This window comes from Stigmatopora nigra, chromosome 20 (assembly GCF_051989575.1).
Source record: "Stigmatopora nigra isolate UIUO_SnigA chromosome 20, RoL_Snig_1.1, whole genome shotgun sequence".
NCBI lineage: Eukaryota > Metazoa > Chordata > Actinopteri > Syngnathiformes > Syngnathidae > Stigmatopora > Stigmatopora nigra.
The window spans coordinates 3248272-3267701 of NC_135527.1; the positions used below are offsets into that span (position 1 = coordinate 3248272).

The window sequence follows — 19430 nt, forward strand, 5'->3', positions numbered from 1 at the left end:
TGAGAGAGAAAAATTAATTTGAATATAAGGAGATTATAAAGGAACTATTAAAAGGTTCAAATCAAAATATGATGGACGTTAAATTGTAGATTATACTATTATTTGATTCAAGTTGTCAAACAGTAATTTTTTTGCTCTTTCTCTAAGTCGAAACGGAAGTTGTCTGGTTTCTAGGGCATCAACTTTTGCTGACGTAAAGTCTGTGTGAGCACAATTTTTTTGCGGAATATTAGGAGATTTAAGTAATATTTAGAGAAAAATCATAAAATGATGCGATCAATAACTTTACTTGGTTATTTGCATCAATCAAACCGGAAGTTTTTCAGGGTCCACATGCCAAATTTCCGTGACATTAGATCATTGTGAAAAATTAGATTTTGGAATAATTTTGGATGTGATTTCTGCTGATAAAACTTCGATGAGAATAACTATTATAAATATAGGCAACAAAGATTTTCAGATGGTGGTGTCCCTTGAGATTTTTTTCAATGCAAAAAGTGTGCCTCGGCTCAAAAAAGGTTGGGATACACTGAGTTACCGGATGTGAAATATATGCAAATGCAAGGTATGGGGAGTTGCCTGTATCTGCCAAGGTTGGTGACGAAACATGGTTTCTGTCCCAATATGAAGGATATGAAAGGTTTGATGAGCTTATAAAGGGAATTGTTAAAGGAAAGGGAGAGGAAGGGAAAGAAAAGTGAGGAAGTTGAGAAACAGTGGTCGGTGTTGAAAATATGGAAAGAACAGTGTGTGAAACGTCTACAGGACATTGAAAAAAATAAGAAAAAGAATAAGGAAACAAGAAAGGAAAAGGAAACCAACGTTCATCGGAGACCGACACATCCAGAAAATGCTCTTTTCCTCCAGTGGCGCCCCCCAAAGGTCCCATCTACCCCTCCCTCGTAGGATTGGAACGCCCCCCCGAATATACCTCCGCCTCGCGCCCTGACGAAATCATTTTGTCACCAGGCCACACCAGATCCGCCAACTCCTACCGACCTCAAAACTCCTGAGAATATTGGAACGGAAGAGGAGCTCCACAGCCCGCTTTACAAACGATGTTGACAGAAAAAAGAAATGTCCAAACCTACCCAATGATGGCTGTGGCGAATCCAAGGTGGGGGGGGGGGGGGGGGGGGGGAAGAACAACAACCCATCTTATTGGTCTACCAACCTTGGACCAAGGCCGGATGCCTGGAAGCATGCAAGGGACCCGGAGATGTGGAAGAAAATGCGGAACAATAGGCCAGAAAATTCTGTCAGTGAGAGGCATCCTATAACCTGAATGGAGCTGAAGTGGAGAAAGCCTTAAAGAACTCACTGAAACATAGATTGGGCAGAGTCAGAGAGAGAGATTGACAGGAAGTGATGTAGGGGGAAACATATTAGCCTACGACCCCCATGCCCTAACCGGAGAAATAGAAAAGCTACTAGGAATAGCAGGGACAATGTTCCAGAGACCCTCTGATTACCAAAGAATAAGGATATGTAGGCATAAAGAGGGCAAGACTACAAATGATTACTATGCCAGATGAGAAAGCTGTGTCAAGTCCAACAGCCGCATGATGGATGACGACGATGAAAATGGCCCATTCCGAGTCCAGTTTAAATAATGCTTTATCCAAGGACTCCAAGTTCCCATTTCTGGATTCATCAAAATACACTTGGTTACCTATAAGACTGCCTCATCCGCTGAGATACTCCATTGGGCAAGCCATGCAGAGGAGAACATTTGCTCCAAGAAGGAAAGGGCCCAGGTGACAGCCAGCGCACAAATGATAACCGAGTTGCTTCAAGCCACCACCATGTCGGCTTCACCTTTGGCAACAGAAAGTTCACCTCCACCAGATTGCCACAAGGATTCTGCGACAGCCCAACCATATTCTCCACAGAGATCCAGAGATCCATAAGTTACCATCCACATCCAGAGTCCACACAAGTCCTCAACTATGTGGACGACATCCTAATTGCAAGCCCAACAGCAGAAGAAAAGCGAAAACAGTCCATTAGAATGTTCCGACACCTGGAAAAGACGGGGAACAAGGCTTCGTTATCTAAACTTCAATTTTGCCAGATTAAAGTCACATTTTTGGGACATCTCTTGTCACAAAAAGGTCGAAGGTTAACGGACAACAGGAAGAAGGCACTCAAAGATGCCCCCAGACCAAGAAGCAAGTCTTTGCTTTCCTTGGTTTAGCCAACTTCTGTCGAGGATGGATCCTTCACTTCGCACAAATCACCCAGCCACTATTGGACCTCATGAGTGACAAAGACCTCAACCTGTCAGATCCTGTAGAATGGACTCCAGCTGCTGAAGAAGCTTTCCACACCATTAAACAAGCCATACTATACTCATCCGTCATGGGCCTGCCAGAGTACACCAAGCCATTATTTCAAATTCATGATGTCTGCCCTTCTCCAACAACATGGTGCATGTAAATAGCCATATGGGGCCATATAGGCTATTTGACCGGTTACCGACTAAGGAGCCACTGCCTTTAGGTTTAGCCTGCTATTAAATATCAAAGGTGCCGCCAACAGAATTTACGTGTGGGAGTGTTCCACGAAGAACACTTGTTTGCAAAATAATGCATTCAAAAGTTATTCTTAACAGACTAGAAGGTGGGTTCACTGTTTTATATTTATATATTTTCTCAGTGTGTAACAAAAGGGCTTTTTGTGCACTGCAATTGATTTTTTTTAAATTCCCAAGTCGACTGAATGTACAAGCTTGATTTAAAGACAATTAAACAGTGTGTTTAAAAATATATTTAACAACCCACATTGGTGACAAACCTTTTTCCTGCTCAGGCAAAAGGTTTAGTCAGAAGGTAAAAGCAAAGAGACAGATATGTCTTGGATGATGAGCAGTGGACAATGACGATTGTCTGTCATCCATGATGGCTTCAACACAGAACAAATGTATTTTGTGGATATTAACAAACACAGTGGTGGAAAACCACGAGGCTCCTATTTATGCAACCGGGACTCGGCTCCCTCCCCAGTGGTTTTCACATTTTGATTGAAATGTCAGGGAAGAGCCATATGCACCCATTAAAAGGGACTTGAGCAGCTCAGAAGACATTGGCAGTGGTGGGATTTGAACCCACACCTCCTGAAAGACTGGAGCCTTAATCCAGCGCCTTAGACTACTAATACAGAAGTTTTCCACAAAATTTTAGCAATCTATCCCAGATCTCTGCGGGGGACACCCGGCTGAGGTGCAGGCAGGCGTGGCTTCAATTCACAATAGTGGCAGTATGATTTTGAGTGCAAATGGTTGTTTGTGCCCTACGGCTTACTGGTGTTGTCTGCCTTTTGCTTGAAGCCTGGTGGGATAGACTCCAGCAACCCCCGCAACACTTGCTAGGATGTGTAGTATGGAATATAAATGAATAAAATTTACATTACATTAGCGTGCCCAACTCCAGCCCTCGGGGGCCACTATCAAATGTGTTTTCCATGTCTCCCTCCATCAACACGCCTGAATTAAATAATTGGGATCGTTATCAGGCTTCTGGACAGCTGCCTGATGAGTTGACCATTTGGTTCAGATGTTGTAGAGGAGGGAGATATGAAAAAGAGACTGCAAAGGGGCCCTCGAGGACCGGAGTTGGGTACCCCTCCATAGTAAATTACTGTCATTTTGGTGTCATGAGAGACACTAATGCTAATCCTCAAGAAGATTGCCAATTTTTAATGTTTAAAAATAGTAACATTTATATTATGTGAATAAATTTTTCCAACCTATGAGAAAATATACCTGACAATATTAAATTTGACAGCGATAGGGAATTTCACATTGAAAATGTATCCTTTTTCCACATCATACAAAGCAATTTAGTAACACACTATTTTGAAGCATAACCCCAAAAATAAATCTAAAATCGTTTAACAAAGTCAATTGCACATATGTCAAGCAATAAATATAAGCTCCTTTTCAATCTCTAAATGTTAAGATTGAACTTATACTACAATACAGTTTCTGACTTTAATCGTATTAGACCACCTAAAAAGTTTAGAGATGATGTCTATATATTTAAACAACTGCAAACATTGTAGGGAATAAGCTTGTAACGTTTAAAGAAAGTTTTAATTTGAAAAGATGCACACGGGTAGTACGCTTGTGACAGCTTTTTGACATGTGGTATGATTTACTATGTTTTTACAATATCCGAAATCCACAAAAACCCACACAGGTGAAAGACCATTTTCCTGCTCAGTCTGTTGTCAAAAATTCAGTTGCCAAAAACCTTAAAATCACACAAAAGAACATAGACAGGTTAGACATATTTTCTTTGTCAGTTTGTAGTTAAAAATTCACTTGAAAGGCCAATTTAAAGCATCACTGAACGAATCCACACACAGGAAAAAAAACGTTTTCCCTGCCCAGTCCGTGGTCAAACATTCAATCACAACAAAACCTTTAAAAAAACACAAATTCTCACAGTTGTATAAAACAAAAAAAATCCTTCCACTCGATTTGTAAAGTAACATTAGCTATTAGCTAAAGTGCCAGTTTAAATTTGACATGGTATCTTGATTTTGTTAATTGCGCCGCCGAACGTCTTGTATTTGTGTTTTTCATTGAAATTGAAGTTTTTAACAGCAAAATGGTTGAACTCACCATGGATGTGACAGTCCACAGTCGAGACCGAGGTGCTTGTGCTGGTGGTCCTCAGAAGCTCTGGCAGCAGGTGGGAATCATCACGTGCCTCTGTATGTCTGCTTGGATTAGTCTGATTGATTAGATTTGTGAGTCAGCTTGTCATGGTATTGATAGGTTCATTACACTTTAATATAATTTCCAAACACTGCAGGCAGATATCTGATTCAATTATTGACATTTAATTTAATAGGCATCTATGATAAACAATTAATAATTGTAATTTCTCGTACGGCTTTAAAGCCATAAATCAAAACAATTACAAGGTTAATGATTAATCCAACATGCGTAAGCAAAAACAACATCTGAAATTACAATAACAATGAAGGTTTTTAACAATAAGAAAAAGAGGAAACTAAAAACAAACTTCATTTGAATTTAAACAATCACGCCTTTACACGGCATAACAATTCCATGAAGAAGCGAGAAGGGCGTCCTGATGTAGGAACACTATGCGAATGTTCCTGGAAGTGATTGATATCCATCTGCTGGTATCAAGAGTCCTTGACGGATCTTCGCTGCAAACCCAGATCAACAGTCCTCGGAGCCCCGGTCTGGGTGAGACGTCAGGACAACAGTCCTTGGCACGAGGACTCAGTGACTTGATACAACCCCGAGTTCTCTTCAGACAATTTAAAGAAGCTTTCATATAAAAATGATTGAATGCACACATATATAATGTAATTATCGAATAAACCCAACAGGTAAGGATGAGAAGAAGCAGAGTGGCGCAGCGGAAGCGTGCTGGGCCCATAACTCAGAGGTCAATGGATCGAAACCATTCTCTGCTACTCACAGTCACTTGCAATTTTGCAGAAGCAAAATACCTCACTTTCAAGTGTTGCAGTGGCTGTGAAAAACTGATCTTTATAATTATTAATTCTTAAGATTAATAACTCACTTCACATTTTTCTTAAGCATACCCACCGATCAAAAATTGTATCAGAATTTAACGGAAATCGGACCCAATGCGTCATTTTCAGAGTATGGGAATCGGGTATAAGCTAAATTTTTTTTAGAAGGATTTTTTTTAAAAGGATTGTTGACGCTACATCCAAATACCCAGTATCGGACTGTGAGGGTTGTTGATCGGGCAAGGACTCGATATCTGCCATTTCCAGCAACGGAGCCCATAACAAAGATATTGTTTCTGCCACGTCCATAACACTCGTGACGCACTTCGGGCTTCTTTATGTAATTGTTATATGATTGTTAGTTCAAATGAAGGCGTGATTGTTTTTGTTTTAATGCCTTAAAGCTGTATGCGAAATACTGTTCGAGAGGGATACTTTGGAAGATCGCCTCCGTTTAGGTTACTTACCTGTGATCCATTCTATTTAATTAAATGTCAATAATTGAATAAGATGTCTGCCTGCAGTTATTGATAATTACGGACGAAGGTAATTATTAATGAACCTAACAGGCGGGGATGCAACAATTCAGAGGCCGGAGAATGTGACAACTCTCCAGGCTCCCCAAAGCCATTTCCCGCTGAAAAGCTGCTTCAACTGTGTTTTTAACAGAGATAAGACAAGTCATATGAATGGGAGGCGTTATTACAAATGAAGGAGGTGGAGTACAAAAGGTGTTGGGCACATTTTAACCAATAGGTATGAATTGAATTCTTTTCTAGTAACTTTTAATACATCAGAGTGCAAAAGGGTGCAAGATTAAATATAAGAATAAAATTTATATTTCACATTAGCCACCTAAGGAAAAAAGTGTCACCATATGGGCACCCCTGGCACGACTTTCACATTGACTTTAGAAATTTGACAGATAGGCCGGGTCAGCACAAGATACGATACATATAAAAAACTGCATCCGTTAACAGTACATGTGAAACATAAACAGAAAAAAAAGAAGTAAAGTATTAACATACTCATCACTCATCATTAAAATAAAAGGTATAATGTACAAAGTAAAGTAAAAATGAATGTTATGAGAAATATTCAAATGTAATTTAAAAAAAGATAGAGGGGCTGTAAGACATGAAAAACAAAAAGAGTGGACAGAGCTACTGCCATAGGCGAATTATTCGATCAAAATTTTTATGGTAAGACAAAATGTTGTCTGGTGAAATGGTCATATCACAAGGTTCGACTGTACAGTGTTTAGCATGTGAGAAGGAAGATTATGTTTAGTAATGTTTATTTACCTTTGATGTGTATGCGTGAATGTGCGAGTCTCGGGTAAACCACATGGAATAGTAAGCCAAGAGTCAATTTTCGATTCAAGTTGGTTGTTGATAATATAAAACAGCTACAGTAGCTCAGTTGGTAGGGCGTTTAGGTTAAAATCTAGAGGTCCCTGGTTCAACCTTGGGTGTTGGCAACACATCAGATTTTGCAAACCCAGCCTAAATCACCTGGCTGTCATTTAAAAAATGGTTTCCTTGTAAGCCATGAGTCGCTTTGCAGTCAAGTTAGATTCTAATCACCTCCATGACCCGAATAGGCTCAGACAGAGATTGTTGTGAATTTACGTAAATATGTGAGTAACCACAAAGGTTGTTAACACAGTGATCTCGCTGCATCAGCATCTTCTTAAGCGTCCTTCTAGGTCTGCATTCTGGGTTGAAGGTCCAGTAAACAGTCCTTGGGACGAGGACTTGGTGACTTGTTACAGTCTTGAGTTCTCCTCAGACAAATTGAAGAAGCATTCATACGTAAATGATTAAATACACACATACATAATAGTATTACTGAATACTGTCCAACACTATGGATAAATATTTCTTTTCTCGTATTTAGATGTAATTTTCGATTGTTTTCATTTTTTTACGTGTCTTGTTCAGTTATTTTTTTAAATGATACTGCATTGTTTTGTTGGTAACATGCTCTCAAGTATGTGTATGAATCTAGATGGCAATTTCAAGAATACTTTTTTCACAGCAATGGTAACTCTTGGCAGTGGGGTAGTTTGCTTCGACAAAAAAGGAACTGATGTTGTGTGTCCCGGTGGTGGGGTTAATCAGTCCCAGATATCTTTGGACCAATGTTGACCGGAGCTTTGTAGCCCTGGTAGGGTTACCCATGGCCAACTTGTCTGATGTGAGGGATCAGACAAAGATTGGCTCAGAGGACCTCTTATGATGAGCAACATTATTGGATGAAATCTTCCTTTAGGAAAGAACCCGAGCGTAAGGTTGAGAAATGGCGACTCGGCATAGTTTAGTGATAGTTTAGTAATAGTGCCAGCAAATTGCTGTTTATCTCATTTAGGCAGAGCATGGCGCTGAAAAAGCCAAAGTTTTGGGTTCGACCGTGGAACGGGCACAGCCTCCCTAGAACAGAAGGTGTCAAAGAGGCAGCCGGGGAACATATCTGGTCTGCTGCAACATTTTGTGCGGTTTGACACCCTTGCTCCAGACTAAGTTAAGATTGCCTTAAATGATTTATTTTGCCGTAACATAACAGTTTAGCTAGCTGACAATTGCAATTGCGGTCATCACACAAAAATCATGGCCACTTTGCACAACTTCTTTTGCCGTAACATGTGTTTAGCTAGTTGATGTGTGCATTTGCATCATCATGCAAATACCTAGATTGTGTAACATACGGCTTGTTAACTCAGTTGGTCAGAGTCTGGTGCTAATAACGCCAAGTTCGTGGGTTCAACCCCCATACAGGCCATGACCTTTGCGTATTAGTTGAATTTGCATAACTACAACTTTTGCCCTGGCATAACATAAGATGTTGTCTTGATGTTTCTTCAGTTTCTGTGATCGGTTAATTTCTCTGCTCCAGAAGGCAGAAGATGCCACCCAAGATGTGAACCATCTCAGTGAGGGAATACTATCTAGGTTCGTTCACACATTTCTGTTCTTCCCAAATTGTTGTGAAATTAAATTTGTCTTCATACTCAAGCGGGCAGAACATTGTTTCTGAACTTTGCTTAGCCTCCAATGAGGAAGCCTGTAGAAAATCATAATAGAATTTGTAAGATAAGACAAAGTCTCTTTGCAATTGCTTGTTCATACATTATTAGTTTTTGTAAATATAACAACATCGAAGTCATCCTTATGACTGGCATGTCAGCATAAACACCCAACTGTCTGACTGAACAATAAATCTTAGTCTTGTGATTGGATTGATATGTCAGCACAAATACCAAACTGTCCGACACTGATCAATTACTGTTTGCCCTGCAAATGACTGAAACGTAACTGTCCAAAGTCCTGCTGACAACTGTCAGTTTTGCCTGTATTTAGGACACACTCACTGGTCATTCGACAAGAGTTGCAAGAACATTGCGCTGAACAGGACTCCACTGTTAGAGCCCTCACTCTCCACTTTACAGTCTGGTAATAAACCTTTTTCGTATTTAAATTGATCTCACTCTTTCTTAGCCCGCTCCTGGAGTTGCATTTTCAGACCTATCACTAACGCTCTCCCAACTGAGCAATTTCGGCTGATTGATAAAAATAACAACCAACTTGAACTGAAAACTGACTCATGGCTTACTAGTACAATATTACAATTGGAGTTTTAACATATATTGATCTGGTTTAGAGAGTCCAATGGACTGACGAAGATCGAGATCTATTCAGGGAACACTCCATCGTTCACTATTTGAGCCAATTCGGATCATGTCGGTGACAAGAGTCAAACTTGACTGCAAAATGCCTCATGGCATACAAGGAATCAGTTGATTTAGGGTGGGTTTGCAAAATCCAACTTGCTGCCGAAACCCGGGGTTGAACCAGGGACCTTCAGATCTTCAGTCTAACGCTCTCCCAACTGAGCTACTTCGGCTGATTGTAAGAAAAAGGAATCAACTTGGACTTCAAATTGACTCATGGCCTACTAGTACAATACAGTCGAACCTTGTGATACGACCGCTTCACCATACGATATTTTTGTCTTCCGGCGAAAATTTCGGTCGAATAATTCGCCCGAGATACAATCAAAATTTCGTGCTCAGGTGGACATTCATCGAAGCAGATGAGAAGGCATTACCGTTACACAAACCCATGAAGGACCGCCGAACAGCCCCCAACCCCTATTCCATGTGTGTCATTGTCTCTCCACTCCGCGAAATGCGTCTAAATTTACATTCATTATACACATTTTATTACTATTAAACCACTCATTATTCATTACTTTGTCAATATATGGCGAATTAGAACAAATGAAACCTTTTTTCCAATCCAATATCTTGTTTTTGGTAATTTTTCAAAGGGTTGGAACGAATTAATTTGTTTTCAATTCACTTCAATGGGAAACGTCCGCTTGATTACGATATGCTTGTCATACGAACACAGTCTCGGAACGGATTACGATCATAAGTCGCGGTACCACTGTATATATTTAATTTTACTGGGTGAAAATCCCTTAGTTTCAAGCGTTTCCTTGAACAAATTAGCAACATTTCTGACTCTGAATTAGTACATACGCAGACTAAGGCACCAATATTTGTTTCAAATGTTTGGGAAACGTGTTTAAGAATATTTAAAAATATTTTGTGTTGCCAGAATTAAACAAGCAAAACCTGCAGCACCAGAACTAGGTTTTTCCAAGATTTTTTTTTTTATAAAGATAAACTTCCAGTAGGTGACAACATTGGGACAAAGATTCTAAAGAGAACTATTAACTGGATGCGTATTATCTATGAAATATGTGTTCAACACATTAATCCAGTGAAGTGGAGCGTCATTCGCTTTCTTCGCAGTTGTTTTCATTGTCCCAATACAGTGGAAGACATTAGAGATCGGAAATAAATGACAAGTTTATTATTTTAGGACGCTAGTTACTAGGGCACAGTGTACATAACCGTAGATGTGTAAGAACATTTGAGAAACACACAAAATTATAGATGTATGTTTATATTAGATTGACACACACCAATATATGTTGATATTTACAGTATAAACAGCATTTTAGTGCATGGAGATCATTTGAGCTTGACCTTCAAAATAAAAGAAGTCGATCAGTGCCATTATTGAGCATTTCCCCAATAGCAAACTTGACTTTTAACCGTGCAGTGAACAAGGTGCAATCCCAGTTTAGCAACTGAAAGTTTGCAGAGGTTTTAAGAAGGTTAGAGAAAAGCTTTTTCCTCAGCAATGGCAGTGCAAGTGTCCAGCACATTGTCTTGTGTCGTGTGTTGACGGACACACGGGATGGAAAGCACAGCGTCGGTGAGCATACTGGCAATCTCTTTCCTGGTGCACTCGGTTCTTTGTTCCAATGTTGCTGTTATTGGCTCCTCATTCCCAGTTGTGTTCAGCTTTGAAAAAAAAGAACGGAGAGCCGACTGGAGGATTCGGCTCACAATGGGCGCTGTGGCACGGTGGAAATCTAAATCCAGTGTCAGTCTTTGTGTCTCAGTCATCTCAGTGCTGCTCAAAGATCTCTGAAGGGCCAGGTTTAGATTTTGCAGAAATATTTTCACGTCCATTTCGGCTAGGGGGGTCGCGATTGAAAGGTACTTGCGGACGCCTTCGAGTGTGACCTTTGCAAAACAAAACAACAAAGAGCGTTTACAAATTGTCTCACGTGGGTCATTTTGTAAAGACAATAATTTCTTTACCTTTCTATTGAACAATTGCGAAAGGTGTTCTTCTTGAGTGAAATCCTTGCAGACTTGTCCGTGCATCTGATTCAGGCACATTCGCCTTGCCTTCGTCCAGGCCTGCATGCATAAACACAGTCACAAGTTAAAGGAAGTTTTGACTTTTGTTCTGACTATTTCAATTTGGCCTAAATAAATGCACATGTATGATCTTTTTCTTTCACCTGCAGATATGAGTATAAAATTAGAATATGAAAATGGTACATCATCAATTGGAATATCAGTTTATTTCAAAACGCCAAACTCTTCTTCCTCATCACACTGATGCGTTCAAGTGAATGGGAAGGGACCTGAATGTCGGTATACTTCGTACATAAACTCCTACAATGGCCAAAATTCTTCGGTATAACCTCATATCTTATCCTTTCACGTGAATTTAGTTATCCTTCCAAAAAAAAAAAACACCATTGAAATATTGCATTACAACACACACACACACTATTTAAATAATTCCAGATTCAGTATCCTCACTGTTTTTCTGAACTCACCTCCTGCAGAAGAGCGAACATCTCAGGATGCAGTTTTGTTTCAAAGCTGCAGAACCTTTAAGATGGGCATACATACTAGATTATTCCATGTACATATGTGTATTTTCACATGAGCCTTTGGTACTCATTCATGCTGGAAGCTTCTTCTGCTCAGCAACCACTGCTTCATGGTTTCAGTTGAGATTTTGGATGGGACCTTGTTCTCTTTCTCCAAAAGCATAAATTGCCTCATGTAGGTTTTCTGCATGAGCACACAGCAAAACGATCTTTATATGCTCCACTTAATCGGAGTATAAGCAAGCCATATTGATTCCATTCGGCATGAGAAATAAACGGCTAAAATTGCCGCCATCATATCTGGGGGTCCGCAAGACGCGGGGCCACGGTCCAAAAGTAGATCATAGAGAGACATCACCAGGAGCTCTTTGCTCTTTGATGTCACCAGCGCAAATATGCAGCATCCAGCGGATGGCATTCAGTCAGACTCTGCAGTTGGACGTCTTCGACCCATCTAGAGACACGTGACTCACTTGGACAAACGTTTCTGCCATCTCAACTTTTTGGAAACACTGAAATGCTTAGAGGTAAGATGGATTCAACTTTGAATTAGTTTCGCCACCGACCGAATAAAAGAGTCCTTTCCGTCTGTTGTCGTTTATGTAATTTTGGAATGCGTGTGATGAAAAAACATGACTGAAACTTATGAAATGAAGTCTGTTAAGATTGGAAAGGAGGCTAAAAGCTTTTTTTTTGCGACGGACAATATTGGTGTTTTCAGGCAGCACATCTTTTTTTTAAAACTGCTATTTCAGCTAACGCCAATTTTGCTTCGCATTTAACCAACTGATATCTATAATTCCGTTTCGTAAAGTCAAAAACAACATTTGGCATATTGCGCTGTGCTAAACGCAAAGCCGTTAACTGCAAAAATTCACATTTTTGAACTTAAACAGTGAACGCATCAAGATCAATATTAAATTCATCATTGTGTACGGGTAAATTGCTCAAAGCAGAGGGACTATTTATCATGCTTTATTGTTTTGGTTCAAATTTAGCCTCTGCAATTACTTTTTTTAAACGTGCCTGTACTGTATTGAAGAAGAGAACCAGGACACAGTCATCCGTTTACGTCTTTTACTTAGAACCAAGTGTGCAACAATACAGACACCAAAGTACGCATGCGCGTAATAGGTTGGAGTACACATCACCCCCCTCTTAAATTTAAAGCAGTATTTTTCAAAATAACCCATTTCCCTCATTACAAAAAGAAAGCATGCAAGCAACAAGTATGAACAGCAGCATGTATCATTTACTCATATTGATCCTAGAGTTGGCTGTAAAACACAAAAAACAAGAGTGGACAGAGCTACTGCCACTGGCTGCCCCGTAAACGGCGCCATCGTGGGGAAAGGAGTAAAAAAAAGGTATGATTTTATTTACTGCTTAGTAGTGCACAATTGCGCACGCGCTCAGCTTAGAGGGAACATTGTTCCTGCCACAAATTGAGCAAAAAAAAAAAGGACTTTTCTCCTGTGCGGGTTAAGTATTCTTTTCAGGTTTTTCCCAATTGTGTAGTTTTTTAATTAGACTGTTGTAGCGAATCAGTGGCCACAGACTGAGCAGGAAAACATTCTTCTCCAGTGTGGGTTCTTAAGTGTTCTATTAAGCTTCTCCGTTGGGAAAATGTTCGACCACAAACTGAGCAGGAAAATAGTTTTCCACCAGTGTGGGTTCTTGTGTCTTTGTTAATCTCCATTTTGAGAAAAGGCTTTACCGCAATCTGAACACGAAAATGGCTTTTAACCTGTGTGTGTTCTTACATGTTTAAATAAGTTTGCCTTCCCTGTGAATCTTTGACCACAAACTGAACACGAAAATGGTTTCTCACCAGTGTGGGTTCTTACGTGGATTTTCAAGTTTTCATTTTTATAAAAGGCTATACTGCATACTGAACATGAAAATGGTTTTTCACCAGTGTGGATTCTTGTGTGTACTTTTAAGCTTCCCTTCTCTGTGAATCTTTGACCACAAACTGAGCACGCAAATGGTTTTTCGCCAGTGTGGGTTCTTGTGTGTCTTTGTAAGTCTCCATTTTGAGAAAAGGCTTTACCGCAAACTGAACACGACAATGGCTTTTCACCTGTGTGTGTTCTTGCATGTTTAAATAAGTTTCCCTTCCCTGTGAATCTTTGACCACAAACTGAACACGAAAATGGTTTCTCACCAGTGTGGGTTCTTACGTGGATTTTCAAGTTTTCCTTTGTATTAAAGGCTTTACTGCATACTGAACATGAAAATGGTTTTTCACCAGTGTGGATTCTTGTGTGTACTTTTAAGCCTCCCTTCTCTGTGAATCTTTGACCACAAACCGAGCACGCAAATGGTTTTTCACCTGTGTGTATTCTTGCATGGCTAATTAAGCTTGCCTTCACTGTGAATCTTTGACCACAAACTGAACATGAAAATGGTTTTTCCCCTGTGTGGGTTCTTGTGTGGGTTTTTAAGTTGTCTTTTTTAGAAAAGGCTTTACTGCAAACTGAACATGAAAATGGTTTTTCACCAGTGTGGGTTGTTGTGTGTCTTCCTAATTTATCCTTCCGTGCAAATGTCCGACCACAAACTGAACATGAAAATGGTTTTTCACCAGTATGTGTCCTTGCATGGATAATTAAGTTTCCCTTCTTTGTGAATCCTTGACCACAAACTGAACATGAAAATGGTTTTTCACCAGTATGTGTCCTTGCATGGATAATTAAGTTTCCCTTCTTTGTGAATCCTTGACCACAAACTGAACACGAAAATGGTTTTTCACCTGTGTGTATTTTTGCATGACTAATTAAGTATTCCTCCCGTGTGAATCTTTGACCACAAACTGAGCATGAAAATGGTTTTTCACCCGTGTGGGTTCTTGTGTGTATTTTCAAAGAAGACTTTTTCCCAAAGGTTTTCCCACACTGAAAGCATTTGCAGAGTTTGTTACCGCTGGGATTTTTCATAACATCTTCATCATCATCATCATCAAGCAATTTGTTGCCCTCTGATAAAGGAGAAATTACATTTTCTGCTCGCCATCCTTCTGTTGAGCTGCCGTTCAGAAGCTCCACCCCTCTGTTGGCCAGGCCCAGGTCATCTTCACTCTTGAAAGATTCCCCAGTTGAACATTTGACACATTCGTTTTTGATTGGAGGTTGGTCTTCTCCTTTGCACTGTTGAGGGAACTCTGGCTTCTCTTTAATTTGGGGCCATGCTGAGGCGTTTGCAGAATCTGCCCCTTCGCTGGCCACACCCAGATAATCCCTTTTCACGGACTCACTTGGTGACCAGGTGAAATGATCTTCCTCCTTTTTGATTGGAAGTTGCTCTCCTATTTGTTTTTGAGGGAACTCTTGCTCCTCTTGTTTAATTCGGGGCCATGTTTTGGTGTTTGCAGGTTCCGCCCCTCCACTTGCCACGCCCAGAACATCTTCCCTCTTCACGAACTCACCAAGTGACCAGGTGAAATGATCTTCCTCCCTTTTGATTGGATGTTGCTCGTCTCTCAAGTGTTGTTGAGGGAACTCTAGCTCCTCCTCTTTGATTTGGTGGAGCTCAAATTCCTCTTCAAGGCCAACAGACTCCTGCCCATCAGCACTAAGATCATTTCTGAAACCTGCAAAGACACAAAGATAATTGATTAACCATTTTCTAATTATAAAATGACTTGAATTTCTTGTTCACAGAAATGAAACCAAACGGAAGAGGGCGCCATACATTCATTTTGTCACAACTGCGGTACCCTCATGCAGGAAGGAGCGCTTCCGCAGATCCTACCTCCCATTAGCTGTCAGGCTTTTTAACCAAAAAAAGGCTGTGGGCTAGGACGTACTGAATTCTCATATAGTATACATGTGCTTCTCTATATATATGTATGTGTATGTATATATATATTTCAGCAACACGGTTACTTATTTATATGTTTATTCATGTATTTATTTATTAACTTACTATTAACTACCTATTTGTGTAAAATGCCTTTCCTATTTCTGCATCCTCACCCTCTTGCTACTGCAACAAAGAAATTTCCCGAATGCGGGATGAATAAAGTTATCCAATCCAATCCAAATAAAAACAGTTAAAGTAGCTCAGTCGGACATTTGGTCGCAGTTCTTTTGGTCCCGTTGGTCGCCGGTCTTTTGGTTGCCGTTAGGGTTAAGGTTAGTGTTTAATATCCAAGTACCGTATTTTCAGGACTATAAGGCGCACTTAAAAGTCTTAAATTTTCCCCAAATTAGACAGCGCGCATTATAATCCAGTGCACCTTATATATGGAAAAAACAGAAAAGCAAAAACGAAAAACCACCACTGTCGGATATTAAAAAATCACAAACGCCTGAACTGAAACAATACTGTTAAATATGCAGATGCCATCTTAGTTTACAAAATCTTCCATCATCTAGCTCCTCCCCCACTGCAAGATTTTATACAAAAAAAGTCCAAAACATCAACAATGACTGGCTCTAGAGGTGACTGTGTAGTGAGTGCTTCTTTCCTGGAAGTCAATAGCAATGACCGTATTTTCACGACTATAAGGCACACTTAAGTCTTAAATAACTCCAAAATAGACAGTGCGCCTTATAATACAGTGCGCCTTATAATACAGTGCGCCTTATAATACAGTGCGCCTTATAATACAGTGCGCCTTATAATACAGTGCGCCTTATAATACAGTGCGCCTTATAATACAGTGCACCTTATAATACTGTGCACCTTATATATGGAAAAATGTCATTCATTGAGGGCTTATAATGTGGTGCGCCTTATAGTCATGAAAATACGGTACATTTGACAACCATAACCCTAACTGCGAGCAAAAGACCGGCGACCAAAAGACTGGTGACCAAAAGACCAGTGACCAAAAGACCGGTGACCAAAAGACCGGTGACCAAAAGACCGGTGACCAAAAGACCGGTGACCAAAAGACCGGTGACCAAAAGACCGGTGACCAGTACTAACTACTGTAGTATTTTAATCAACAGCAACATGAGTTGAAAACTGTTTATAGGTGCATTTTTCAAAGTGAGGGACAATTGGTCATTAAAGTTTCTTCACTGGTGATGTAGCGCCTTAAAATTTGTCAAATCTTTTTGGGAGCCTTTTCATTGTAAACATTCCTTTTTATGTTTTAGATTTTAACATAGTTAAACTGATTTCGCCAAAGGAGAGGCATTAAAAGAAGCATTATCTTTTATTCAGTAGTGGATCTATTTTTATTTGGGGGGTTAATGAGACTGAAATAGAGGTGTAGTCTGATTGGACACTGTACATTTCCCCTAGGTATGAGTGTGAGCGTGAATGGTTATTTTGCTCCTCGTGCTCTGCGATTGGCTGGCCACCGATTCAGGGTGTTCCTCGCCTCTAGCACAAAGGCAGCTGGGATAGGCAGCACCCCTATACAAGATTTGGCATATCATAAAATGAATGAATGAATGTTGGGATTAAAAACAATGGGAGAAGCCCAACGTAGACTCGGCAGCAAACCACAACTGGGTAGATGGTGCATTTCCAGACAATTTTCTGGCACTTGGCTGATCTCTGATGATAGTTAATATTCTATTCATATATAAGCTGCATTTGAATTTTAGCATTAAATATGAAGTACTTTTGCGGACCGCACCACGGAGTGGTAGTGGGCCAGGCTTGGCCATCGGGCCACAACTTTGACACCATTCTTTGAACGCTGCTCTCGTTGTTGTTCAGTACATCTACATCTATATATTTTTTAATTTTCAATTTAAAGCATGTAAATAAGTGTTATGTCCCTCAAGCATGTAGCCAAAAATGGAGGGCGAGTAGCAGGATTTACTCTTGAACGCCTCTGGTAGGCGCTCACGCTTTGCGTAATTTGAAAAATACATTGTTTGTGATAAGGATGCAATAGGAAAGCTACTGTTTAATGCCGTTGGTAAGTATTAACACGCGTTGAGACTCATCATTTCCCTCTTAGAATGGTTACATTTAAATAGAAATAATTTATTACTTCTTTCTTCGAATGGTGCGACTGCAACTTCTTGAAAACGCACGTACGCTACTATAGTGTCATGTGAATAGAATACATTTGAAGGAATATATGGGGAAAAATGTGAACCCACCTTCTAGTCTATGAAGAACAACTTTTTCTTGCGTTATGTAGCAAACCGTCGATTGCTCGTGAGTTGAATACACCTTTTTGACCTCAAAAAGTTCCCCCTGGAGCTTTGACCGTTGTGTTGTTGCCGACATAGCTGCTAGCTATGATGAGCTAAAAGAGCCAGTAAACCTAAAACGACCTCTTCGTCGACTTATTCCTTTGATAGCTTCTAGCTAAATAAAGCTAGATTATAAATATGCTAGTCAGCGACTTGTTTCTTTGATAGCTGCTAGCTGGGATAAGCTAAAGCAGGTTTGTTGATAGATAGTGATGGAACGAGCGACACTGGTGCGTCAGCTCTGTGCCGATGGCTCAAGAGAGAAAGCCCATAGTGGGGCGTGTAAAGCTTTAAGAAAGAATCACGTGACAAGAACAAGAAATGTATCGTTTGGCCAAAGTTTGATAATAGTTTAAAGAAATAAACTGTATCAAAGTGTCGTGGGTCTGTTGGACGGACTTTGGCGTAATTATGGCTCGTTCTGAGAAGTTTTCCTCAGTGTGGAATTATTTTGATCGTGTCAGGCAAAACGAAATAATCACTTTTATTTCACATGATTTACCAGTTAACAAATGTATGTGTGTGTGTGTTTGTGTGTGCGTGTGTGTGCGTGTGTGTGTGTGTGTGCGTGCGTGGGGGTGGGGTGTGAATGTGTGTGTGGGTATGTGTATATATATATATTTTTCATAAGCAAAATATAATTAACATCGGTCTGTGATTCAGATATTCCTTAGGCCAGCAGAGAAGGCCTTGAAGGCCCTGACGGCACACCACTGATATTGGGACAAATATTCGATTCATTGCCTAAAAAGAGGGGCTTTGCAAATAGCTGGGTCATGAAGTGGGTCTCATGTTGAAATATGTATTTTGCCTGTTTCTAGTCATGACTCCATGAGTCTCAAGCTTCTCCTTAGTAGAGCTCTGTCCTGTAGCCAGATGTGTCCTTGAATACTTGCAACATTGTCATTATCTTCTATTTGCCAGTTCATAACAAATGGCTTATCCTTGAAGACTTGCAACATTGTCGTTATCTTCTATTCGCTGGTTCATAACAAATTTCTTACTGTATGAAGTAGGGTAAAATCCCATTCCTGTTCAGTTTTGATATCACCCTCTTGAGAGAATAAAGGTGAATGAATGAACGTTGTCTGTCTCGACGCATTTGTGGACGACAGCATTGCCCGTGGTTAACCTGTGCCCAGAATATTCTGTAATCAAACCTTCAAAGTCACTGTCCATCGTCTCCAGCCTGTATTTGGACTGTATTTTGTAAACTAATTCAGTGAGTTCAATATAAGTACTTGAACATCCAGCAAAATTCCAAATTCTCCCACACTCCAACACTCTTGTATTAGATAAAATCACACGCATAGTACTAAAAGTTGAAAACGTCCATTGAGTACATTCGTCCTGACTATGTTTTTTCACCTGTATGAGTTCTTGTGTGTATTTTGAACCCATGACCTCGGAACTGTAACGCCAACGTGATAACCACTCTCATAGTCGTGAAAATACGGTAGTTCATTTCGACGGGCT

At 40.1% G+C, this 19430-nt stretch overlaps 1 protein-coding gene, 2 long non-coding RNA genes and 2 other non-coding genes across 5 annotated transcripts; 2 read left to right on the plus strand and 3 right to left on the minus strand.

Annotated features, from left to right (window-relative positions):
- The first annotated feature begins 8227 nt into the window (after positions 1 to 8227).
- trnai-aau (transfer RNA isoleucine (anticodon AAU)) lies at positions 8228 to 8301 on the plus strand. The gene has a single exon. It is a non-coding gene; the product is annotated as a tRNA-Ile (tRNA).
- Positions 8302 to 9350: 1049 nt separating this feature from the next.
- On the minus strand, positions 9351 to 9423 carry trnaf-gaa (transfer RNA phenylalanine (anticodon GAA)). The gene has a single exon. It is a non-coding gene; the product is annotated as a tRNA-Phe (tRNA).
- A 1125-nt stretch (positions 9424 to 10548) lies between these two features.
- LOC144213416 (uncharacterized) lies at positions 10549 to 12116 on the minus strand. Its single transcript, XR_013329953.1, has 3 exons — positions 11731 to 12116; positions 11201 to 11302; positions 10549 to 11122 (listed from the first exon to the last, which is right to left on the minus strand). It is a non-coding gene; the product is annotated as an uncharacterized LOC144213416 (long non-coding RNA).
- Positions 12117 to 12850: 734 nt separating this feature from the next.
- Positions 12851 to 18218, minus strand: LOC144213362 (uncharacterized). Its single transcript, XM_077741789.1, has 2 exons — positions 17859 to 18218; positions 12851 to 15379 (listed from the first exon to the last, which is right to left on the minus strand). Exons 1-2 carry the CDS (start codon positions 17986 to 17988, stop codon positions 13530 to 13532), a joined length of 1980 nt encoding a protein of 659 aa, XP_077597915.1. The 5' UTR covers positions 17989 to 18218; the 3' UTR covers positions 12851 to 13529.
- On the plus strand, positions 17637 to 19036 carry LOC144213422 (uncharacterized). Its single transcript, XR_013329958.1, has 2 exons — positions 17637 to 17671; positions 18618 to 19036. It is a non-coding gene; the product is annotated as an uncharacterized LOC144213422 (long non-coding RNA).
- Positions 19037 to 19430: the final 394 nt, after the last annotated feature.